This window comes from Strigops habroptila, chromosome 2 (assembly GCF_004027225.2).
Source record: "Strigops habroptila isolate Jane chromosome 2, bStrHab1.2.pri, whole genome shotgun sequence".
NCBI classification, from domain to species: domain Eukaryota; kingdom Metazoa; phylum Chordata; class Aves; order Psittaciformes; family Psittacidae; genus Strigops; species Strigops habroptila.
In genome coordinates this window covers 105,639,152-105,666,088 of record NC_044278.2, presented here as the reverse complement: position 1 = coordinate 105,666,088, position 26,937 = coordinate 105,639,152, and the positions used below count along the sequence as shown (strand labels likewise).

Here is a 26,937-nt window from a genome sequence, read left to right as displayed (position 1 = left end):
CATGACAATACTAATACCAACTTCTACCTTCCACCATAATAAAGCCGTATTTGTTGGAAAAAAATCTTACATTAGATTTGAAATGCACAGAAAATGGAAGCTATTTCAACACAAAGACAACAGAACAGCATTAACAAACTGCAGGGTATCCTGCAAATGCTATCACACATCAGTCCACTGACATAAATACTTACCTGTTTACAAAAAAAAACCCAAAACATTAAAGCAATGTTCAATAAAGGTATCATTTTTCATGAAAAGTTGTGCTTTGTAGAGATGAAGGCATTTACAGATCTGTTTCAGTATGACATAACTAGTCCTGGCAGCAAACCAAGCCTGCACTTGCCCAGTCTAAGCAAGTTACTATTCAGACCTGGGCTAGAAGTTGTGCATAACGCCACCAAGGAACTTGTGAGAATTCTTAAGGCAGAATATGTGGTGAGCTGAACTGCACAAAATCAAAGAGCAGAGATTCTCTACTTGCTACTGTTGTACGAACTTCATCGCCTGGCAAGCTGGGATTTAAACCTGGCTTTTCGTCCTTTCCTTGCACAACTGGACATATGCTGATGCTGCACCAAGATTTATCTCAACTTCCTTGTGCCATTTTATATTCCTTATTTTAGAGGCAGTGGCTACTACATGTAAGATAAAGCTGTTATTCCCACCTGAAGTGAAATAGCTAAGTAAATATCAAACATTTAAAAAAGCATTAGGTCTCAGCTCTCATATATGCACAGCTAAGGAAGAACCTGCTAACATGTAATGAAGAGGACTGAAAAGCACAATATTAGGAATAATTTCAAGTTTGAATTTAACTGATTTAACTATGAGGCATCTCAGCATGTGTTAGGAATACTACTAAAATTAACTCTTCCACCACCTATCCCCCTCTTCAAATTTGTCACTCCACTTGACTATAGCTTTCTTCGCTTGAGAACAAAGTACAAAAGCCTAATGATGAAACCATGTTTGCACAGGGCTAAGCCAAGACCACATGGTAGGAAAGAGGGAATTTCCTTTTGTTATCATCTTACACACAATCAGTTGGCATCACATTCAAGACTAAAGTATATCAAATCAAAGCGACTGGCTGTTGGCACTATTTTTCATATTTCATTCAGATTTCAAGATATAAGGTCATACTACAATTCTCATATTAAAAATATGCATTTAAAAATAAGTTATTGAAATTATGTCAGTTATCCAATTTGTAAATACCAACACATTAATAAGAAAATATTATGAACACAGACTACAACATACAAGTTGTTATTTATGTTACCTGTTTGTGGCTTTTGATGTACACAAGGAAAAAACATCCACTCTAGCATACTATAAATATTATTTGCTATGTCTTGAAAAAGAAACTCTGTATAAGCAAGCAGTAGCTTCTCCACCAAAGTCCGCATTTCAAAACGAAGTTCTGCATAGTGAACGATCCATCAATTTCTTTGAAAGGTTAACAGAACAATTACCTGTTACCAGATTCTTCCACTACTTTTTACAGACCATCTTAAAGAGAGCTCAGTTTGCTCTCCTATTCTGCTGAACCTTGTTCTTGCCTTAACTTCATTTCCATCTTATTTTACAACTTTCCATCAACTTCCTTTGAGTTCTGCAAAATTTTGCATCTGATCATCATCTGATTGCTGAGTATGCTCTGACAGAGTATATTTATGCATGAATTTTGAGTGATTCTATTTTACACCACTGTGAAAACTAAAATAAATGCAGACAGCCAAGTAGTTTAAAGATGAACCTAAGCACATGGAGGTAAAACCAGGTCTTTGCTTCTTTATTACAAAATGAAGGAATCAGACTGAAATAATCATCCAACATTCATTTTCCATAACACACCTTGAATTATCAAAGGAATTTGGGTGTGACTAGTTTGCATTTTTTGAGAATTTCTATCTAATATTTCCTAAGTCTTTGCTCAGATCAATGCCTCGCTGAGAATACCACAACTGTAATTCAGTAAAACTAATGTTTGGGAGCGCACTGCAGTAACTGAAAAGGAGTAAACTAAGACCGCTGTAGCTGGCAAAAGCAAATGCTGATTTAAGTGCTCTATGCCCAGACCACCCCCAAACCCCAACTGCAGCAGCTGCCACTGTGCAACTGAAATTTGCTAAGCAGAAGAGATGAAGACTTTGAAAAGCACCTTTGTAGTCATAAAGGAACTTGATTAACTGAGGCAGGTAAAGCAAATGCCAGAATAACCAAAGGCACTATAGTATTCCAAGTGCTGAGAAGGCTGTGACAGTCCTGGAGCTGTACATGTACCCTACCAGCAGACAAGCAACCTCTGGTACCGAGTGTTCAACCACTCAGATCTATCTCTGTGGCAAGATAATTATGTTCTTCATAAACTTAAATCCTTATAGTCTAGTTTGGGTGTTTTTTGTTTTTTTTTGTCACAATCAAGGCAAAGATGACATTTTCCTGCAATTAGAAAAGAACCATATTTGGGCAGCATTTGCTTTTAAGCAGGAGCTCTCAAATCCTGGCAGAAGGCCTCTATTGGCACATTAAGTTACACATATTTGAGCTGCAGTTCTTTCCCAGCACAATTTGACTCGTATACTTAGCCTTTCCCTGCATGTCATTAAAAGTTCCGCCTCTGTTCCTTTAAGGTTATGTAGACAAAAACTAAAAATGTGAGAAAATATAGGTAACTCCCCAATCATATTACTCTTCTCCTTATCTTAATGAAGCACAGGCTTTTAGACTTCTTTTGTCTACTAAAGCATTATTTGCATGTTTACATTGAACTAGTTTCACTTATAGCAGAACTCTGAAATAACATTTAAGAATTTTAGATGTTTTCTATTTAGATGAAGTTTATCAAGTCATATTGGGGATTTTGAATTCTATGGCAGCTTCCAGATTTTTAGAAGAGACACTGAAAGAGGAGGTCAAACCACCTCTTCATTCTTTTCCACATTACTACCTCCTCTATCTGTAAATCCATGAAGAGTACTTATCTGCTTTCACTTTTCCATATTAGTATTTCTACACACCTGTGAGTCAAGAAAATGTACCAATCCATTATCTGAAGTTGTCATGTATTCTGTCACTTATTGTCAACTAGTTTACACAAAAGAAACTTTAATATTAAATTAATCCAGAACAAAGTCTTCTTTTTTCCCCTCAGGAAGAGCCATAAATCTTTCCAGCAACACATCAGGTTAAGAATACATACGTGATACTCATGTACTAGCAAAACACATATGGAGAGGTATGCAATGACTTGGCAAATCATATAAAGAAGTTGGTTTTGGTTTTACTATCTGACACATGATCATTTCCTTTAACCCATTTCCATCAAGTTTAGTATTACAACCCCCAGATAAAGCTGTATCTTCTGCATCATCAGGAAAAGTCAAAGAAAACTTGGAATACAGAACAGGAAACAAAGTCCTAGATGGAACGGATAAGGATACCCAGGAGCAGCCTAGAGACAGTCTTCAAAGATGAACGATCTGACCCAACCCTATATTCTTTATGTCACATTACTCACACAACTTGTAAAGCTTTGCAGAAGCTTGCAGAATTTTCACCATAATACTAATAAAGTTAGGGTTGAGTCACAATGTCCTCAGTATCAGACCAGTGAAAGGTTTAGAGTTCAAATACTTCACAAACATGTAAGATCTCTAGTAAAATAAAACTTTCCCACCTTCCTTAAAGATACATCATTCAGCTTTCTTGACAGTGGGCAGTTTTGAGGATACCAGATTTTTTTTTAAACAATTTCGATTTTTTTACAATAATATGAAGAAGATTCTGTATTACCAGTTTTCCTACCTGAGGGCTCAAGAATTAAGCAACATACAATAATCAATCCCTTGCCATTCCCCAAAAATCTAGATGATTGTCAAACCCTTGAGTAGTTCTGTGACTACTACAGCAATAAAGCAGAAGTATAAATGTAGTATTAAGATTCTGAGCATAGTGTTAAAATCCATATTTTCCAAAATTATCAGACACTTGGGAAATTCAGGTTTATGGTTACCTGGAAGAAGAAAAAGATATGAAAGAATTCATTTCCAAGGTAGTAAGAATAATGCTCAAGATCAGCTTTTATCCAACTAGACTTAAAGGCACAACGTATTATCAGCCTTCGGTAACTACCATCACTCGAATTATCCTACTTCTGATGATTTCATAATACATGCCAATATCCCCAGTAAAGTCCATCTGCCTAACCTAACCAATTCTATTTTTAAGATGCTAAAAATGAATTAAAACTTTAACTGGGTAAAATAAGACAACATTTCTTGTTAAGTGTTCATAACAACGTTTCACACAGTGGCCCCAATTTAAAGAGTAAAAGATGCATGCCCAGTAATGTAATGCAGCTCAAAACAAGAGCATGATCTGCACTTCCTTCCATCCCCCCATACCCGCCCCCCGCCATGGGCTGGTTTTCTCTCAATACAATTTTTAAAGCTTCACTTCAAAAATGATGAAACTCAAAACTACTTTTTTTTATGTTTAATACAACTCGGGGAGTTACAGTACTATTCAAAGCAAACATCAAGTCATTTGTGATTTACTGTCTTGTACACATACTTGTGATCAAAACCAGATTATCCATGGAAACTGAACTATTTTTTTATCTTTACCATTAATACTGAAGTGGGCCATAAGCAGGTAAAAAATCTAGAAGTAATCATGCATGAAAGTATACAAAGTGATTTTATTCTCCTGAGCCAGCTGTCATTTTGGAAGCTGTAAGAGGTATCCCGGACTTCCGTTGATTTTCCTAATAAGCACATTTTCATGACTTGCTACTTTTCCCCCATATATAATAGAAAAAGTGAATGTTGCACTAAACATGCAGAGTGAACACAAACAGGAAGCAAGCTTAGCAATGAAACCCCCCCCAACCAAGTTTACATAATACCAAACAAATGCTCTAGTACCCCCTTCTACAGACATTCACATTCAGCAGTGTGAATAAAATATGAAACTGTACACAACTGTGATGCAAGAATGATGTGGAACATGCATGAAGTGGTATTACAAAAACTATACAAAGCATAACATGGCAATGATAAACTGGCACATACACTGAAATAGGTATAAAAGCACAACCATCCCAACTGCCAAGTTGACATGTTTTTCATTTTTAAACCAGTAATTCAATGTAAGACAATTATTTCATACATTTTCTTTCAAAAATCTGAACATTCAGGTTTTGAAATGTAGTAATTACATTCTTCACACACTAAGACAGAAACTTCATTTGTATTATTTGGCACAGCTCTGGTTCTGAAAATGTCAGATGTGGAACTGCTACTGATAAAATGCTGGAAGTTCTAGAAGCACAACGTTCCACACTAGAACAAAACTGAAGATGAAATACTGTTTCTTTATTAAAAATTTTCCTTCTGTGCCTTCTGGAAAAGGCTTTTGACATGAAGATGATTAAAACTGGAGCTGCAGCTTACCTTTCATATGCTCTGTCCCTTAAAAGTAGAACATAAAATATGGAACAACGCAGTGCTATTGTATCAAAGAATGAAGGAGGTTAGCATTTTAAAAGACAGTATTTTCCATCTTGTAATTGTGGTAGATATTTTCTTCCAAGAAAAAGTACACGTGAACAGTCTTGCTTCTCTAAAGCAACTGTGTATATCACCTTTCCTGAAGAAATCGTGAAGAACACTATTTTCCGTATTTTACTGGCTTGCATGCAACCTTCTTGGCAACTGCAGAAAGTGAACAGACAGATCAAGCTCACATATAATTTGGCTCAACATTTTAGTGTATGGGTTTTTCTCCATTACTTCAAATAACTTCCCTCTTGGGTCATCACCAAGAATGTAAAACATAACTGTGCTACTCAGACATCTGAAAGCCCTCAGCAAAGTTCTTACTTATTTGTTCTAAATTATGTATTTCTTAGAAGTACTGAAAAGTCATCCAAACTCACTTAATGAGAAAATATATAAAATATACTCTCTACGTGGCACGCAGATACAGCCCAAACTAACCTACGTCCACACAGTCAAGAGTAGTCTTGCTGTACTGCCCACTCCTTGCTGTTCTTCCACACTGAAATGAGCAGAATCGAGCAGGATTTTCACTGGGGTTTTTTTCCCTGCTCACTGCATGGGCACAGAGATGCAAGGGTGGCACAAAGCAGGCAGGAAGCAGGACCAAGCAGCAAGGAGGGCAAAAGGCTATGCCTATCTGCAGCAATGCATGTATTGAATTATTATTTTACACAAAAAGATTTCAACTTTTCCATTAGCATACATTAAATCATTTGTAAGCAGCTTGAAAGACCACCTTCTGCCAGCAGTTCACAGTTGCATTCTACAATACTGTGATAGCTGGTTTATGCAGAGTTCTTTCCTGCAATTTTACACTAAATAAAAATATGTAAAGCTTAGGAACAGCACTGCAAAATAAATCCTTTTACAGCAAATAACAAATGGTAAAAATCTTTTCTTAAAAAGAAACATTAAAATGCCCTAAACACTAAGAGCAAACAGCTGCAAAGAAAGTTACAATAAATCATTGTGGGGTTTACATCTTTTTAGATTTATTACATTTCCTCTTCCAACTTTGTGGTTTCCTACCTTGCTTAAGTATATGTGGTTATTTAACAAAGGAAAACCTGTTTTGCTTGGCAGGGGTTGGCACTGGGGGGCTATTTTGGGAGGAGTGTTTTGTTGGTTTGTTGGGTTTTGGTGGGTTTTTTGCTTAGTTTTGGGGGGCTTTTTTGTTTTGTTTTTCTTTTTCCCTCCAAATAGTCACTGAGAATAAATTCTTTCCCCCTTTCACACAAATAAAAAAAAAAATACAGTGAAATTAATGCAAAAACCTAATGAAAATACGTTAATCCTATCTGACAATTACTAACCAATCTCTGTTTGGTGCTTCTCTGGCTATGAGATGTAAATGCAAGACCGGATTCTCACTGGTTTGATGAAAGGCTAACAATGTTAAGATCAGCTGGTTCGTACTTACAATATGAGGTGTGGCTGTATACAGTTGCTGTATTCAGCCACAAAAAAATCAAGTTCTACAGAATGATTTCATAACACCACCATAGAAGAAACATCTAACTGCAGTGACCCCACCCTACATCCCATGAATATCAAAAATCTTTTTAGAATATTAATTCATTTCAGTGTTTTTCATCCTTGGCCATCTGCACAACACAGAACTCAAAGCTCAAAACATGCAAGACATTCATGTAACGGGTACTTCCATATTTTCCATTAAAAATTAGTTAGCGGTTTTCACGTATAAGAAGCTTTAAAGTTATTTTTGTGAATCTGCTGTAGATAGAAAAGTAAACCACATATCTCCCATTTTTATTATGTCACTTTATTCCCCCTCCCCCATCTTTTTTCAATTTACATACAAGACCCTTCACACTTATTCCTGTTCAAGGTTCTACACATTTTTTTTAAACTGAGAAATTCAAGGCAAGAACAGTATCTTTATTCTCACTGCGCTTCTTTCAAGTCAAGCACTTCACATCCCGCATACAGTTAGCATGTAAATTCAATCCAATTATACAGCTAGGCTTTACTCTACAGAAATCAAGACATAAAAGCACACTATTAAACCTAGGAACAATACAAGCTCTAGACAAACCATTCACCAAAACAAATGGAAAAACCTTACCAACACGTGTACGCAGTAACACAGTTAAGTTCCTTTTGAATCTCATACCTCTTATTATAAGCATTTTGTCCTCTATTTGGGGGAATCCCTTCAAATCAGTTAGTTCTTATCCACATTTACAAAAACGGGGTTTTGGGTTTTTTTATTGTGATTTGGGTATAAAATAATCACTACATGAAAGCATTTTTTTAAATGGTTTTACCTGTAAGTATGCTATGCTTATCTGTGAACTCCACACTTTTCTGAATTGTTCCTTCAATTAGGAAGGAATGGTTGCTGTTCTAAAATGCTTTTCTGAAGAAACCCATCCCTTCCTGCTTTTAGAAGACAGACTGAGGTCGTTAATATGAATATCTCCAAATTTCAATTTAAGGAAGTTCAAGATGGAAAAGACCTATTAAATCTATCCCATTGAAAATGAACACATTGAGGGTTTGTTTCCACACGTTAAAAAACCTAAAATATTGTTTTAATGAAAATGTAATATTCAGTTTATCTATTCTACAACTTACATTTTGGACATGGATAACTTAATTTTTATAAACTTCACTATTTCATGGATTACCATAAAAACCTGAAATACCTACAGCTATGAATTTCAAAATATTTTATGCGGGAAAACCCCAAAACAACAACATAGATTTCTTCATAACAGCAAAATGCCAAATTCGTGAGACCACCTACTAAGACTAAAGGGCAACAAAAAGCCAATCCAATGGGAAAAATCATACCTGACACCAGGTATTGCAAGTTTTTAGTTAATCCTCCTTCTACTCTTATTATCACATTTCATTAATTTTTAAGAAAGCAAATTTTGGGGAGATAATTCCGTCCAATGTCTGCCACTAATGTCCAACCTCTATTTTTCATAGGCCGCACTCACTCTCTCCTCACTATTCAAGAATCAGGGAACACTGGAGTGATATTCCCTCATGCTAGAAGTGAGCTAACAGCCCAAAATTTGAAAGCACCAAATCCCAAGATGGTTCTGCATCTGAATGACAGCACGACACCCAAATTAATAAATTCAGGGCTCCTGTGAAGACAACTGAATTGCATTTGAACATGTGCTCTCTCAAGTCTCCAGTCTTGGCCCCATGCACAAGCTACCAAGAGATGCTGAATGCAGACTCTGTAAAGCCACCTATGGACACATACCACTTCAAGCCTCAGGAATGGGACTGAGAATCCCTTCACATTTGCAGTCCAATGTAAAGTGACTCCACCAGTTGTTACAGATCATTCCCTGCTGTTTTAATAGTACAGTTACAGTTTATTTTGACTTGTCACTGAGAAAGGAAGAATTACAATCAACCTTTTATACAAAAATTTATAAATTAAGTCTGCAAAAAACTTAGTTCCTACAACATGCGTAAGTAAAGTGAGATTCATGCCACCAGAGCACACCACTCATTTGCTGGACGTCTCACCTCAAACCATATTCTCCCTTCAAAAGGGTAGTAGTAAAGCTTTGCTATATTTAAGTATTAAAATTGCATTTCACATGAAAATCAAGCAGTTTAGACTGAAATTTCAGGAGTAATGTAAAAACCTCAGTAAGTTCAACCAAAAGTCACACTCAAAAGTAAGTGCATTGTAGTTGTCAATGTCACATCCTTTCCAAGCTTGTTTTCCCATAACATGTAGCAGAAAGAGTCAGAACTCTACTGTGCATTCTAGTCAAAGAGACCACAGACAGTTAAAAACTTCAGTACATGTGTACAGAGAAAAAATGCTGAACTCATTGGCCAGATGAGGAACAAGAAAAATTAATCACTTCCAGCACATGGGCAGTACCTTCAAGCAAAAATGCTGCCTGGTTGCATCTATATACCATTTTTAGGAAACAAACTGGGACCATTCCTTTCTTAACCAAATTATATGTTTATCGCATAGCTAGAGTCAGTTACTGCCAAGTATGGCAAAAAAAAAGTCACTGCCTTTATAGTTGAGCTGTATACAATCAATATGGCCAGGCAGCCCTAAGCAAGCTTTTATTAAGAGCAGAATTTGGCAGCCTGTAATCAGCTACAAAAGGCATTCTTCAGGGAATCTTGAAAGTGTGCCCAAATTCAGTATTTCAGAATTTATTTTTTAGGACTTAAAAGCTTGGTTCATGGATATTTAAAGAGACTAGGTGCTTTTCTGCAATAAGGACAGCAGACAAACCCACTGCTACTATGCAGCAGAGCCAAGTCAGTTTTACAGGGTAGCCCACAACTGTGGAATGAAAATCACTAATATTAATTAAACTCTACAATAACTTTCAAATACAGACATACTAGCAAAAATGCAACATGTACTTAAAACAGCATAAGGCTGGCAAGGAAAAACTGAACCACTTCTTGCAGGTTTGGTATGTTTAATGTAACTTCTGAAGCATACTCACATATTACAAGAATGAGGGTGTATATATCTAAACAAATATATAGGAGTTAGCCAAAAGGCCTGAATGCCACAGCCTTTTCCTTTGAAAAACTGAAGAAACCTCTTGAATCTAGTTCCAAGTTATATTTCAAACATGTTCCCCTTACAGCTTGACAGTTTAGAATTACTCCCACCTGTACTTTCTCAATCCCCCTCAAAAAGGGCAGAAAATATGAGACAAAAGTAATCTAGTATTTAAACACCCTACTAGACACCAGTGTAAACTGCATTTTCAAGTGAATGCAGTACACCAAACAGAGACCTTACGTAGTAGCTATATGCAAACACTAGTTTACATCTAATGGAAAAAAAAACAAACCAAAAAGAACGAGCGCTGTAACATGACATATATATCAAAGAGGGGAAAGAGTATTTCAGCCTTCAAACCCTACTCACTACTGCATCACAAACTATAAAGTGTGGCATGTATTTCAAGTCAAGCAAAAAATGGCAACATTAAAGACAGGCTAGACGAAAATGCTCGGCAGTTACAGATGTCACAAGTGAGGACCTACATAGGTGATAACTCCTGAATTGTATGAAAACAATCTCTTAAACCTGTATAACACTGGCAATTTAAATAACAGTACTTCCAAAATGCCAGCAATGCCACAATTTTACTTCACCCATTTGCTCACAATTCAATTCACCAAGACCACCACTGCTATATTTATTAAGCAGTAACACATACATGCTCTCTGCTGCTTGCATCCCATGCTTTGAGCTACGTACATACCATTTTGATATAACTAGGGCACCAGGTTATCTCAAATCAGTTTTAATCCATTTAGTGTCACAAGTCATGCATATGAATTTTAGTAATTTCTATTTCTGAGTGAACATGAGTGAACTGATAAAAACAGAACACTGATTTCACAACTATTTTGCACAGGAAAAAAAAGCAATAGTAACCAAAAATATACCTACTCTCTTGCCGATACAGGAATAGAACCAATAGGTCTTTTCCATCATCTTCCATGACTTACAAAATCTGAATCGTAACAAGCTTCTTGACAGCCTTTATCAGCTTTATCTTTAAACTCAATCAGCAAATCTAGCCTGAGTTGTGTTGGCAATGGGTATTTTTCAAATTCACCATTCTGTAAAATATCAAGAATACTCGTGCAATCCTTCTAAATGTGTATTACTCTACTATAAGTGAACAATTATTTTAACTGGACAACACATTCGCCTCCTAATTAAACAGTTAAATCATTGATAACAGACCTGTTTCTATTCAAACCACATTGGGGGAAACATACCTATAATGATGCATTACACAGTGAAAGGCTTTAAACCAGCTTGCACAAATGTCTCCTTCCTTGCAATGGCAAGCAACAATCAGCAGAATACACAGATGTCACAACAGTTTTTTCTTCTGTAGAACTATGGTTTAGGTAAACTCATTCATACTGTTATGAATAAAACATACATACAGATTCCTCTTCCGAAGTGTTTTTCCCACCAAGTTATTCTAGTAATTTGGGTAACAGATATACTCCGTTGATAAGCTTCTTGTGACTAAGTTTGCAAAGGGAGACTGAGATGCAAGGACATGGTATCCTTGAAAACACTTCGTATAAAATTTGAGGCTCTTCAAAAGTCAAAACAAAAGCAGTGGTGTTATAAATTGTTCATGGTATGTACTGCAACATGCAGTTTAGCTAAACAGATTCACTAAGAATAGAACTTTGATACATAGTAGAAACTACCTAAGAATGAAAATGATGCCACTTATAATTAAGCACAAAATTATTCTCACCCAGTATTGGTAATAACATTCCCAAAATCCTTTCAAGTGATTTTTATATTTTATTGCAATCAGATAACTGCACGTTTTACAGCATAGTCACACATTGTATTTTGCTAACAAACACATTGCCTTACATAATGATCCGCATCATTTCTGCTCTATACTACAAAGCCTATGACTGAATACAAAAAAAGTTTTACAAAAGAAACCGTTGGGGTTTTTTTTTAAAGACTACAATAACAATAAAACCGTTTCCAGATAACAGCTAAAATTATAAAGGCATATCACTGTATAGTTTTACTGGAATTCTAAACAGTAAGGAATGAAGTAAGTTTTAGTATCTGCGACGCTTGTTAGGTCCTTCAAAGTTGCCCCCTGGGTTTCCTCTACCAAAGCCACCAGGTCCACCACTCACGGCACCTACACCACTCATTGGCGGCTGAGGAGTTTCAGAGCCCGTTCTACTAACCAGAGGTGAACCCATCTGTGATGGACCTCCTTGAGGGAATCTCTCATTATGCTAATACAAGTCCATTTGGAACCATGCCAAATGTGAGTTACAACAAAAACGACAAGTGATGTTGTCATGAAGTTCAGCAGATAGTCCAGCAGAATCAGGATCACACATAGAGGGAAGAAAGGAGCAATTCAATTAGTTATTATGGAAATAGAGCTGGAAATTAAAGAGTGCTAATGTTATGCTCCAACTTTTAAAGTAAATTAAAAAAGTAAAAACTTAAGACCAACTCTGGTGCCAAATGCAACTTCACCCTTTCAAGCACATCTGAAGCAATATATATTCTCTATGTAACAGAAGAGACAGCAAACAGTAATTGTAATACCTGAGCCCTGTTCTGCCTTTCATGCAAACTACAATGCTTCCCTCTTAAATAAGACACAGAAACATTGTTGAACTATACAAAAAAAAAGAAAAAAAACAAACAAAAAAAACCCCAAAACACCCCAAAACAAAAAACCCAAACCAAAATGAAAATCACCCCACCCAGCTTTTGTATTTATTTTTTGGTATTTTTAGAGACTGCACGTTTATTCTTTTAATAGCAATATAACCTGAATACATATATACCCAGATACCTGTGGGTATTTCCAGCCATACTAGTCATCCTTTTGTATGGCACTTTAGGAATCTTCAGTTAGACTTTTAAAACACAGTCCAAATAAACTGACACAACTAGTGACAAAATGCATAACTGGACTATGCTTAGTTTTCAAAAAAATTGGTATGTATCTAAAGGTTAATCTGAGGTATCAATACAAGATGAAAATCCAGTTAATGTTCGGCATTTACTTTCCTTTGCTCTGTGCCTAATATCAATAAAAGTGTATGTGCTTACACACATGTATTCGGCTATAGCAACTAAGAGCTAAACCAGAAAACATGCATCTGAGCACTTACAGTTCAGTATTTATGCAAGTGTTTAAAAGCAGAACCCCACGTGATGAAATGTAAAACATTAACCCAACAAACAGACCATTAAAAGCAGTGATATATGGTACAATCACAACTTGCAACGATTCATCATTCACCTGGTTGAAGACAGTTATGCTTTCAGAAGAAATTCCTTCTGTACAGAGATCTACATTAACTGCCCAGGTATCCAGAGTTCAACAAGGACATTCAACACTAGCACTTTATATGCCTCAATCAGAGAAGAATTCTTCTGAAAGTCTAACTCCAGTAATAGTAATAGACCTCAACAGTTCTAGAGTCTGCTAATTCGTATATATATATATACACACATATATATATAAAATTTTAAAACAGCATTATATCTGTATAGATAAAAATAAATGCAACTTAAATCATGGTTGTATATACATGCAATGTTTAAAAGTTGACTTTGAATACGAAAAATGTTACTTCAAGAGCTGCATAAAAGATCTACTACTGTCCCAGTTTACCTTAAAATCTGCAGCACTGGTTAAAAATTATTAAAAATATTATCTTTAACTCATGCCAGCTTGTTAGTAATGGAGCTGAACTTCAGCAAATAGGAACTTATAACATACTCCTAATAATTTTTACCATTTGTCTTGCGGACAAAAAGTCCTCTTTCCAACAAGGATCCCTCTCTCCAGTGGTTTACCTATTGTTTACCTACAATAAAAGGGGGGTGCGGGAGGAATAGCTATCCCTCAAATGTTATTTTCAAAGAAAACCTATGTTTCGAAAGACTGCAGTGGAACAAAACCAAAATTCTCCAACTTTCTCCTAAAAGACTTGTGAAGAACATCCAATTTAAAAAATTTACACCGTGTTTCTGGTCTATAAAGCATATTCTACATTTCCCTCAGTGGAAACTGAAGTTAACTCTTACAGCGCTTACTTAGTAGACAGCCCTCAAGGGATCTTTAAAGTGTCTTTCCAACAACAGGAAAAACACAGCTCTGCTGTGCCTTTCTCTAGGGGCCTGCTCCCCAAATTAAAGATGTCCAAAAGTCCAAACTGAAAACAAACAAAAAACCCCAAACAACCCAAAAAGCAACCCCCCAAACAAAAACAAACAAAACCCCACGAAACAAAAAAAACCCCAACACAAACCAAACATCTTATTTGTCCTTCAGTAGCATGCAGAAGAAAATGGTATTAAAAAAAAATTAAAACATGCATCTTGAATTGTCAGTGTATTCCCTACATTTCCATACCTGGAATGACTTTCTGTAGAAAAACAACAGTTTGAGATAGATACCATGATTTCAGATAACACGTTCCTTCTCCTTACATTTCTTTTTCTGTGTCTATATAATCACAAAAGAATGTTCCAGGAGACCACTGCACAGCAGTCTCTAGAAAAAGCATCTCTGAAACCTCTATTTTGTGAAAAGCATCCCCCCTCCCCACCTGCTTTGTGAGAAATGATACAACCGATAAAATGAGCTTGCTCATGATAGGAAGTGAGATCTTCTCCTTCAACTGGTAAAGACCAGACTCATTATCTATTTTTTGCTCAATCAAAATCTCATTTTCCTGTAAGGAACAAAGAGCTTTGTCCAAACTTCATTATACAGATTGCTCAATCGTAGATGGATACTGTTGAAAAGGCATATATTAAAAAATACAGCTACAAAATGCTTGTGTTCCAACAAAATTATGATGCAATTGCTGTTTATACTATATATTCCTTTTTATCAGACCACCACTAGAACATCTCAAAGATCTATTTACAGAATAATACTGAAAAATGTGTAAAAATCAGATTAAAAATTATACGGTTGTTTCTCTACATAAGACATTACAGCTAGGAAAAGTGCTGGCTATGAGAACAGAGCAAAAATGGCTAGTGCTTTAACTGCACCCCAATGGCTTATCTGCTCTTAATAAGAAATTCCAGATGTATACAAGACATTCCCTACCACCCTTGGCTACTGGGCAATACTGTTTTTCCTCTATTGATATGACAGTTACCCCTAACAGCTGTTGGCATACTTATTTTCTAAGTGGCATAATTACTGTCATAATCTCATGCTTTCAACAGTGTTAGAAAGGAAATTCAAAACCCACTAAAGTTGCTTTAAAAAATTAAGCAGTTTACACAAAGATATCTTCACACTACATAGCTTCCAACATCGAACTGTTCATCAAAAACCCCAACAAGCTAACACACAGAATTTAGTTTCACAGAAAACAGCCAATGCCTAAATTTACACATTACTCTGGTATGTTGTTCCTTCTTCATTTCACAGAAGTGATTTCCTTCTATCAGTGAGTTTTTCATAACAGGTCATACAGGCAAAGTTTTCCCACGTGTGCTATACATTCTAACCTCAATTTAAAGTCTTGTTACCGACCAAAGAATTCGCCTCGTTCCTAAGGGAAGTAGGAACTTCATAGTAATATCAAATAAAGATTTCCTTCTCCGTTGTAAATCATTTGCATTAACAAGTTTTACCAAGTGCTTTTAACAGTTTCAAAATACATAACATGTTCTTACTCAGTGTGAAAATATCTTTGGCAACAAAAATGGGCCATGAGACATGACAGCTATTCAAAGTAATTAAATTAGTGATACGTTACCACTGTTCCATTATCTGGCATCATTGGTGTTCCCATATTTGCAGCTCCTTCTGGTCCCATGGAAGGACCAGGACCCATTGCAGGGCCAGGTAAAGTTCCTCTGTTGTTCATATTCATACCCATCATTGGAGGAGGGCCTTGGTTACCAGCAGGTGCTGGGCTAAACGCATCTATGCAAAACAATCTATACTTAGAGCTGTCCTATCTGAATTTTACAAGAATAAACAAACAATTTACAATATTTTAAAAAGCCAAATGTACAAGACTTCCAATACTCGAAATAATAAAAAATATTCTTTGAGACTGTACATTTATCTCAATCATCTGCTTTTAAACAGATTTTCATTAATCCCTGTTATTTTGAATTACATAATCTGCCTCATGTATTTGAGAATCCTGAACTTTAGAGCTAAACATAGCTGTACGATTTCTGTGCAGGAACTGAAGTGTTCATATAGCATATATATGCAGTATATACACCACAAACAAGAAAAAATCTCACGTGATTTTGCAGTAATTGGCAGCTATAAGGCAACTTGGCTCTTTAGGGATCATAACATAATATATCAGTATTATGGTAACTCTATGTAGTTACATTACATTAGTCTAAGGTCTAAAAGCAACACCAGAGATGATGCTCAACTTTACTTTTTTTAATAGCATAAATAAATCTTGCATTTAAATATAACTTGTTATAGTTAAAGTACCAGGGAATTTTTGTTATAATTGAAAGTGACAGAATAGTCTCCTCTAAAATTCTGATTCACAATAAGAGGAAGAAAAAAAAAAAAACTTAAAAACGTCTTTTGAGGAGATCATTTATATAATTATAACACTGTGCTAGGAAACACCACTCTGCCAGTACCCATTAACATACTCAACAGGTAGGTAAAATTGCCTTCACAGCATTTTCTCATGTTAAAAAAAGAAAAAAAATCTCATTATATATATTGTTTACATCTGCCTAAAGATGTAACAAATATAATCAACTTTAAGACTGGTGGTGATGCATCGTTGTTTCCCCCTGCCCCCAGCAATAATCCACCCTTCTCAGCATCCAAAGTTTGTGTGCATCCAAAATTTGATAATGGAAAATTATATGCCTCTGGAATCCAGCCTACATTTTAAGTCATGGCAACATACAAAAATAACAAGAAATGTGACATGTTGCTAGTCTAATAAACTTGTTAGTTTTTATTTCGAAAGTCAACATCTCACCTCTCTTTACAACTGTAATTTCTTTAGTAACAAATGTATAAATGTTAATCATTGTAAGAAAGCCATTTACCACAGATACAGTATTATTACTATCTCCAGGTATGCAAAACTGCATCTTCATCACTTGCCCCTAGTACAAATATCACTGCAGTCAGTGAAAACACTGCACCCAAGATATTGCTGCTAAAACTGCTGACCTCAGCTGGATCATATATATTATGCCAACTGCAAGCTGCTTAGCAAAAACAATCCATGCAACACAGTAGCACATGTAAAGTGCTAAACAAGATTATTAGAAGCAATAGAGAAAAATCCTGTCCTTTTGAAATGCAGAACTCATTTTATCTTAATAATGAGAAACTCCCGGACCTCTCTCTCTGACACTAAGCCAAAATAAAGGTATATGCAATTCGGATGCTTCTGCCCTACCCACAAGCATGTTAATGTAGCAGGTAGAAGATTATGCTACAATTCAAGAGAATTACAGTTAAATATGCCCTAAAACTGTTTTTTAGCATCATTCATTCAATGACTAAATAGAGAAGGAAAAGGACACATTTAAACTTCCAATATAAGGCTAAACCTTTGTTTTCACAGGCTAGAAGTACTCTGCAGGACTAACATGATGGTAGTGCTTAGTGCTGGTAGTAGTGCCATTACATAAAAGCAGTCTGCTCAATTACATGTCACTGGCTTGCTTTCCAACCTAATTAAACTCAGCCAGCTGGCCACACACAGGTAGTGTTCATTTATCCTTCAACTGCAGCAAAGTTTTATCCTCTGTATGACACAAATACACCCATATTGCTTCCAGCGTGATGTCTAGTGACCTGTACTATCAAGCCTCTATAGTATTAAGCCAGTTTTAGGCAGAGGCAGCTCTGACAGGACAACAAGGGAGTGTAATGCAAGGAGAGAGTGGGGCCCTGCACGGTGTCCGCAAGAGGCTGCTATGGCACTCTAGCTATATCTAGCTCCTAGCTCCAAAGCAGACTCTATGAGCTAACCACTTGATTGTCTGTTCTTTTTGGTAGGACACTGATGCTTACCAGTTAATTCACTGGACCAGGTTCAGCAACAGATGGAAAGCAGTCATCAGTGCTCATGTCACAATGGCACAGACATTAGGAAAAAATCCTTTTCTGCAATCTGAAGGGCTGAAAAAGTACACTCCATCTGAACTGCACATGCCAAGGTCTAGCACAGCTGGCAACAAGCCACAATTAATCCTCATCAATGCAGAGATACTTAAAAAAAAAAAATCCTTTCTTTTTCCATATGGAAAAGTTTATGAGCAGCACTTAGCATTACAGATCCAGTTAAATACTACACCAAGGCATACCGATTCTCTCAGAACTTGTTTGCTGCAAAAAACAACGTAAAATTACTGGTCCTGCACAAGTCAGCCCAACACCAATTAAATCCATCACAGGGGTACCTTGCTTTCTAGTGACACTACCCTGAAGGTATTTCCATTACTGAAGATAGTCCAACTCCCTGCTGTCCGCCATGATGAAAAGTCACAGATGGCACAGGTAAAGGCCGCTAAAAATGAAGTTACAATTTCAACAGAAATGTTGAGAAAGGATGCTAAGACCGAAAATTAAAGGTCTACTATTTAAAGGTCTATTGAAGATTTTTGAGGTCAGGTTTTTTGGTTGTAATGGTGGGGTTGTTAATGGGCTGGAGAAAAAAAGTCTCCCCAGTGATCTAACCTAAAATCCAGATACTACAGAAACAAACACTATCTTTTTACCTATTTGCCAGGGGTATTTTTCCCTTTTAAAAATAGTAGTTCACTGTCACTACGACTTCTTTTGGAACTACACATTTACTTCTAAGAACATTTGTATGAAGTTTAAAATCAAATCATAACACAAAGTTTACAAAGCAAAACTATGAACATCACTGTTAAGCATTAAAACCTGAGAAGAAAATGGCTGTGAACTGATTAATACACATGCACACTTACAATCTGTATGTAAAAAGTCTATCTTGTGGATGTGGACAAATAGAGATCTGGACTTCAGCATCTATATTTACAAAGTCACCTAATTAAATAGAATTTTCAAGTAGATTGCAATAATCTGCAGAAGTACAACTAAAAAAAAATTAGTCCAAATTTAGGCTTCAGCTTATTACTTGTAGTTAACTTCACTCTTCCTTTAGAGTTATTTTTAAAGCTCTTTTCACTGAAGGGGAAAAAAAAAAAAAAAAAAAAGAGCCTAGTTCTATTTTGCAGTGATAAATGTGTCTCAATGAATGCAAGGAAATGGTAAATAATGTATTTTAATATCTGCATCAGATTCACTCATCTATAAATACACATTACTCAAAAGGTCAAGCAACAACATTTACCAAGTTTTGTATGTACTTTCAAATTTAAATTACACAAAAATAGTATTAACTTTTCTTTAAATTATCATCTTAATTTATTTCAAATGAACATCAGGAAGCTTCCAAGAGAATATATGACAGTTAATACAGTTTAGTAAGATTTGGGTTTTTAAATAAATATTCTAAGTTTCACTCTTGTTTAAAAGCAGATATTCTGGATAAGCAAGATTCCACACTGTTTCAGTCTGCACACATGGAGCAAGTACTAATTATTAAGACGTACTTTTTTAGACTTCACAGTAAGTTTTTAGCAGTGACAGTATTTTAAGTCACAAAGGTGAACTAAGGATATTTGCAAATACAGATTTGCATAGATTAGGAGAACACCAACCACGTTATTCATTAAGGTTTTGTCAGATACGTCAACAAGAGCTTAGCAATTTTGAGCTCTGCATCATTTCACAGCATGCAATTACAGTCCCAACTTCTCTGAATAGGTTGTCCACCAAAAGAACGCCAAATACTTTCTGAACAGATCAGTCAATTTCTATCAGATAATTTCTAGAGCATCACCTTTCCCTGCCCTTTTGATTCTCAACTTGCACATCGTATTTTTCTCCCACAGGTAGCTGAAGATACACCTTGGGGGGAAAAAAAACAGCTATTTGGAAGCAAAGTATGTGATTTTTTTTAATTTCCTAATACTGCTTACTCCTAGTACTTGTCTCTAATTAATAGTGCTTGAGTAACATGTACAGTCCCAAAGAAAAAGAAATTTTACGTTACAGAAGCCTTTTTCCTTCAGATCCCTACCTCCCATGTTTATTGCTCCACGAGGACCCATATCACCCATTCTCATTTCCTGTTCTCTCTGAAAGTAAACATAGTTTTCATGTCAACCTGTCATTCTTAGAACTTAAAACATTCCTATTTAGTCCATGAAAATAAAAAATTTCAAGTTTCAAAAGTTTCCATTGATTACAAAAATGTACAAGGAATAAAGTTAACTATACTCCACTGTTTTTATAAGATGAAATGGAATAAGTTCAATATATCAATGACGTACATTTTTTGTATAATGTTAAAGGTTAAATATCACAAGTTTCATTTATCAGACACAGCAGTCTAAAGCTCCTAAATAGTTACGTGATCAACTGCAAATGAATCCATATTCACGCAGTGTTTTTCATTAATAAGAAGAATATTTACCTTTTAACTGTAAATAAAGAGCTTTTATTATGGTATTACCTATAGGCCGTGGTTCAATAATAGTCAGTCTGGTTTCAAGACTCAAAAATGCTTTTATGGACTGGAAACCAAGCTCTTAGGTGTTAAATTACAGTATTTACATTCAATCTGCCAGTTATCGTTGTTCAAATAGTTTTAACTTAAGTTGGTGGCAGTACATTTTTTGTTGAGTTTTATCATGCTATTGATACATTAGCTCAGATAGTGACCATCCTTTTTAAACCAGAATAAAAATGTAGTGTCAACATAAACTCTATAACATGCATTTATACTAAACAGATGAGTAACATGCCAAATTCATTTGATGCTCAGTCATCCAACAACAAAAGAGTTCTGACATTACTGATCGTGAACCATGGCCTGTTGTGAAACAATACTGAAAAGGCAGTATCCAGAGTAGCAAAAATCATTATTTAGGGGAAAACAAAGTACACTATCACAAATAATTTCAAGGTATTTTAGTATTACAGTTTACATCAGAAGGATGAAATAGAAACAAATTCCCAGTTCAAAATGAAAACTAATGAAACTTATAGCAAAATTCTCATTAATTTTCTGCAAGAATGTTAAAATTATATTCCACTCGATTGATCACACATCTGCCGAGAATAAGCATATCAAAAAAAATTACCTGATTCTGAAAATGACTGCACTTATGATTTATAAGAGTATTAGTAGTTCAGATCTGCTTTGAAAATAATTCCATATACTAGGCAATTGTTTAATTGTTACTATAAGCAACCTTTAAACGGAAATATTAATGAAAATACATTAATGGTATTTTTACAGTTTCACAAACTCCTTTTCATTCAGTCATGTTCACACACTTAAAGTAGCAAACACCAATATTTGACAGAGTAAACAGCTTTGTAAAATATCCTGGAATGGGAAATTCTCTTCAGATATACAACAAAAGGTTCAGGTCGATATCTTTGTTTCTAGTAACTAATATTTACCTAGAAAATGTACTTAAGATTATACATCATTTTCAGAAGAATATGGCTTAGTGTGGAGTACAAAGGTAAGGCCTCATAACCAAAAGACACAGACAGATTTTACGGTCCAGCTATGAAAGGCTGTTGATAAACATTAAGAAGGACCTCTTCTTCTGACCCTAGAAGCCATGTTAAAACTTTACAAATGAACATGCAACTACTTTGTCAGACCTTTCACAGTAATGCCAACAGACATTTTAAGTAAAATCAGCAGCCCTGTTAGGATCAATCATACCCATAAATTGATACCAATGAGTGAAGTCACAAAATCAGCGTACAACTTTGTCGATATTGTTTGCTTTTACTTCAGCCCTGACATGAAGACGCAGAAGAAAAAGTAGTGTTTCATCTCTAATGTCAATCTCTAGCCCAACACGGTAGAAAAACATCGTGGCAGTAAGTTTACATTATTGAGACTGCGCATGCACACATGTGCATATGTGAAAACAGGACATGCCACAAACAGCTATGACATACTCTTCAGCTAACAAGGGAAAGTATCAGATTTTAAATCACTGCACATAACTTACTAGATGCATCTCAGGTTCAACTACAAGTTGGAGTTTGTTGGGGTTTTTTAAGTATCAAATGTGCTATATAAGGCAGGGCCAAGTACAATAGCAGCTGGATAAGGATTTCGAGTAGAGAGCTATAAAGCTGTGCTAGATACTAGAACTTAACTCATTTTCTTTGCAAAGAATAGAAGCATTGGCAAACTATAACATGTACTTTTTTAGAAAAAGCAATAAACCAGTTTTTTTCTCATCTTGAAATGCTACCAGTCTTCAATTAACAGTAGGTGTAACAAGAGTGAGGGGTAAAACCTGCCATTTTTACTTTTTTTGTCTAGTCAAACCTTTGTTATGAAACCCGAAGTAATTATTCACTATTTTGTAGCTTTAACTTTGGTGTTGAATCGTTACCATATAAAAAGCATTTGAGCTATAGAGTCACGATCCACAAATGCACCTTACAATCTCTGCTGCCCTTTATCTGCTAACGTGCCTGCAAGAATTACTATTATTCCTACTGCTGCATGTTCACAACTTATGTTCCTTGAATTTTCAGCACAGGGAAATTCTTCTATATTGTTAACATGGAATTAAAATACTCAATTTCAAATGTTAATTGACAACATATATATTAATGTAATTAAATGCTTGACATTAACTGTAAAAACACATCTCTGAGTAATTTGCCAAAACCTGTATTTGCAGGAGTCCAGATAATCACAAAAATTCAGTCCTATCCCCACACAAATCATGTCCTAGATAGCTATTTATTATGTGAGCATAAACAAGTTATTGCAGGTAGGTTAGGTCAACTATTCCATGGGTATTAACCACAATATGACAGAGGAAGGAATACCAACAGTTAGGACAGAGTAGTGGAACCAATGCTGGTTGATATTCCAGCCCACCTGAGAGCATGGATACTCAAGCCCTTTGCAGAAGATAACAACGATAGCATTATCTTCTTAGTGCTGCTTTTTCCCTCACTACACGACTGCCCATTCTTCTGTTGAGTAGCAGCCTGGTTTCATCCCTTTCCCTGAAGCCACTCATAACTACCCTCATCAGGGGTAAGTTGAGCAGCAAGAGAGGACTAAACCTATACTAGAGAAACATGGGGAGGCAATTAATAGCTCTGAAGTCACCTGGAACCTAGGAAAACAACTTAAACTGAAAGAGAAAAGAAAAATTGATGATATGGACATTGGTAAACAAAAAAACATAAGATAAAGAATGTGCAGCAAAGTGTAATTTAACCTTTGCAAGATTAAAAAAAAAACAAACCCAAGTCACAAACAAAACCAAACCAAAAAAGAGAGAAGCAAACAAAGAATAATATACTTTTGTAAAAGGTTAATTGTCTAACACATGTCAAAAGAAAGCTTTCCAAATTAATACTGGTCCAGGATTCTTGTCAAATACTTCAGAACTCACTAATGCAAACAACCCTCAAGAAGGTCTGATTCATCCAAGTACTCTGCTTTTAGAAAAACTGCTATGATAGCAATTATTGCATTATACTTGCTAATTACATTAAAACCGAGATTGCCTCACAATTCCAACTCATTTTAACATCAACTGTAAAAAGTAATCGACATAAAAACATTAAATACAGTCTTCAAGTTACATATATATTGTACATTTTCCACAAGTATTAGAAAAAAGATTTCTTGAGCATTTGAGGTATATCATGCACAATGTTCTTACACCTTAATCACTATTGATACCAATAGTCTAAGTATACAGAGAACCGCCAAGATGATTCTTCTGGTTTTTTGGGTTTTTTTTAAATATGGGGGGTTTCTAAATACATTAGGATATAAATCTATAAAACCACGAAACTAGGGGTTTTGAAAAGACACTTAAGAATTGATATAGGAGAATATACTGGATACAATTCACTTGTCATACTGAAAATAAAAATACAAGTAGCCATAAAAGTTGATGGTTTTTTAACTGACAAACCAGTACTACTTGGTACTCCCAGAAGCAGACCTTCCAATTGCAGCAGCCCAAAAAAAGTTCAAAATCTTGTCTCCAAATGATGCAATATCCTGCAAGAATTCCTGCTTTTCTCAAGAAAATTATGGTATGGAATAAATATGGCATGCAATATTCCAGACCAGCAAAAAGCAAGGTAGCAACAGAATTATTAAGATAACATATCATAGTCTTCTTCGAAGTGTTTACAGACAGGGGATTTGCTTCCCAATTAACATATGACTATTCACTCACCTTTCAGCTAAGGAATGGTGACCAAAATAACACCAAGACACAGCATCAAAAATTGTCTAATCAAAAAAGAACCCATAAACTTAAACTTGTACATTAAAATCAGTAATTAACACTTTATTAAGATTGTGTGTTTCGAGTAAAATTCACAGTGCTATTGATCCTCACCTGTTTTCATTAACATGGAAACTGCATTCTATTCCCTAGCAGACTTTGTCAAAACAGGTATGACATTTCTGTAACCCTTCCTAGAACTCATTACTCCTTTCTAGAGTGGTTTATTTCATAAAGTTCTTTCTAGAAAAGAAAGTTTCCAAAGGCTTCTCCCAGAGAAGAACAGAGAAGAAATTGGCATAAGACTTTAAACCTTGCACAAAATTGCAGTTTTGTGTAAGAGACCCATATTTTAAAGACAAATCATACAAGTGGTTAAAATTGCTAGGCTGGCAGTCAAAATTAGCATTTATGGGATAGTTCTGATTGTGCGTTATTTCTCATTTCCTCAGAATATTCTATTTCATTTCAATGACTAGCTTACTAGAAGTTAAACTGCCAGCAGAATAGAAGCCTTCTACCCAGCCTTCTTGTCACCTTTCTCTCTTTTGTTTATCCATTAAGATCTATTTGTAAGATCCAAAAATTACAATATCCCAGTTCAGTTTATTCAATCACATGCACTGCAACTTAAATCCAGAGCTAATCTCTCCTCAGAGCTGGATATCTTCCAGCCTAAACTGCTCAAGAATTCTATGAACAGAATGACAGCTCCCACCCAGGAGTTTGGGGAAAAGTAAGCTCTTTTACCTCGCTCAAAAATAAGACAAGCAACTACATTAAACTAGATAACAACTACAGTAAATATAGCTATAAAACAGGTAGCATACAGGAAACTACAAAGCCCTATTTTAACTAGAAAGTCTAATGAAATGAATTTTCACTAGGTTTAATAGCCATCAACAGGACTCAATCTTTGAGAAAAGCATTCTAACAGGGCTATAGCAGAGAGTTAAAGCTCATTTCCTCCTTGGTGACTCAAGTCTTCAATAGAGTTGATGGAGATGACTAAGCTACACCATTAAAAAACCCTGAACGCTACAAAAACCTAGCACATCAGTAAAAATAGGAATAAGCACTGCATGAAATAATATGCAGATACAGATACTCCAGTAAATGCTACAAGCTGGAAAAACATTTCTAATGGTAGTAACAAGGATAATTGTAGCTGTTAAAAAAAAAAATAAAAATCTGATTTCCCTTATGGAAGAAAGATTTATTTTAATTCCATGCATCTCTTAGTTTCCTCATTTCAGTAAGACTGTAAAGGAAGTATCAATGCTATTAAAACAGGGGAATTTCTTTTAAAGCCAATTAACAGCAAAAGTATAGGAGTGTGTTTGGGAAAAACCTCTGTGCACTACATCTTTGTTCTCTCCTTTCTGTTTCAGGAACAAACAAGTATTGAAAAGCCTCTCAGTGCATCACCTAACACACATTAACACTGGCAAAGAGAGAAATGAATTGCGATTTTACCTGCAAGAGAATGCACACACACTCAACACTTCTCACAAATTCAAAAGAAGCTGTTTTAAAAAAGGGAGTTACATATTCTCCCAAATTCACTTTATTTTAATACCAGCCATTTCTGATCTTTACAAGATGGAAGACAGTTCAAAATTGTCCTCTTTTTTAGGTAAAACTAGCTTCTACCTTCCGAAACATGCAAATTGATGGGGATTTTTTGGGGGTGAAGTAGTGCTAAATAACTGTGATCCTCCCATGCTTTGGGTTTTTGTCATCCTCCTACAGCTGGATGCAAAAACCAATCTGAAGAAAAGCTGACTTCCTTTCAATACATCAATCCTCATATGATGTTTAAGTCAGGTCTACACTGATAGTTTTGGAAAAGGAAGCATTTTAATTGCACTAATATTGCTCACAAATGCATTTGGGAGACAACTCACTAACAAGCAACATTCAATAATCCCATGAAAGAAAATATTATTTAATGCAGAAGAGACATCTACTAAGCTAATCTAAATGAGGTAAGGCCAAAGATCACCTGGAGATCCCTCAAATTTATGAGCATCAAGGAGACTGGAAGATCCCAGAAACTGCAACAGATTTTTACTAAACGCTGTAACATAGATCTCATTGTACACATTAGGACTCAAAGATTCATCTATAGCAGCTGCAAAATCTTATTAATGCAATCTGCTTCTCAAATATTTCAAGGTAAAATTCAGAAATGATTTTTCACAAGACAAAGGTGCTTAGAGAAGGTGACTTCTTTAACAGATCTGGAGATCCTTTATTGGAAAAAAAAAGGGGGGGGGGGGAAGGAAGATATCTATATATTAACTCTCTTAACAGCAACTTCCTCATTACAACATTCTTCAACCTAATTGGATTCTGCTGGAGACAAGAGCCATCATTTTTTGAATGACAGTAATGACATTAAAAACAAATTAAATTCAGTTCATCGGCTGAACATAATACAGTTCTTTTTCATTTAATCAAGTTAAG

The 26,937-nt window shown here is 35.5% G+C and overlaps 1 protein-coding gene across 22 annotated transcripts in view; it reads right to left on the bottom strand.

The window, feature by feature from the left end:
• The window catches only part of PSPC1 (paraspeckle component 1), a 69,959-nt gene that overhangs the window by 20,075 nt on the left and 22,947 nt on the right, over nucleotides 1–26,937 (bottom strand). For 9 of the 22 annotated variants that reach the window (XR_003990067.1, XR_003990063.1, XR_003990061.1 and 6 more), the window contains exons 7-8: nucleotides 20,241–20,298; nucleotides 15,873–16,042 (exon numbers count right to left, since the gene is read on the bottom strand). The exons of 7 other annotated variants lie outside the window; for them this stretch is intronic. Coding sequence is in view for 3 of the 15 variants with exons in the window: in XM_030476507.1 (XP_030332367.1) it covers nucleotides 12,171–12,356; nucleotides 15,873–16,042; nucleotides 20,241–20,298 (414 nt within the window). In the remaining 12 variants the exon portion in view is untranslated. Of the gene's footprint in view, nucleotides 1–3,150; nucleotides 5,724–11,875; nucleotides 12,357–14,974; nucleotides 14,991–15,872; nucleotides 16,043–18,651; nucleotides 20,299–26,937 lie in introns of those variants that run through there. 6 more of the 22 variants (XM_030476507.1, XR_003990071.1, XR_003990072.1 and 3 more) reach the window with 6 other exon arrangements.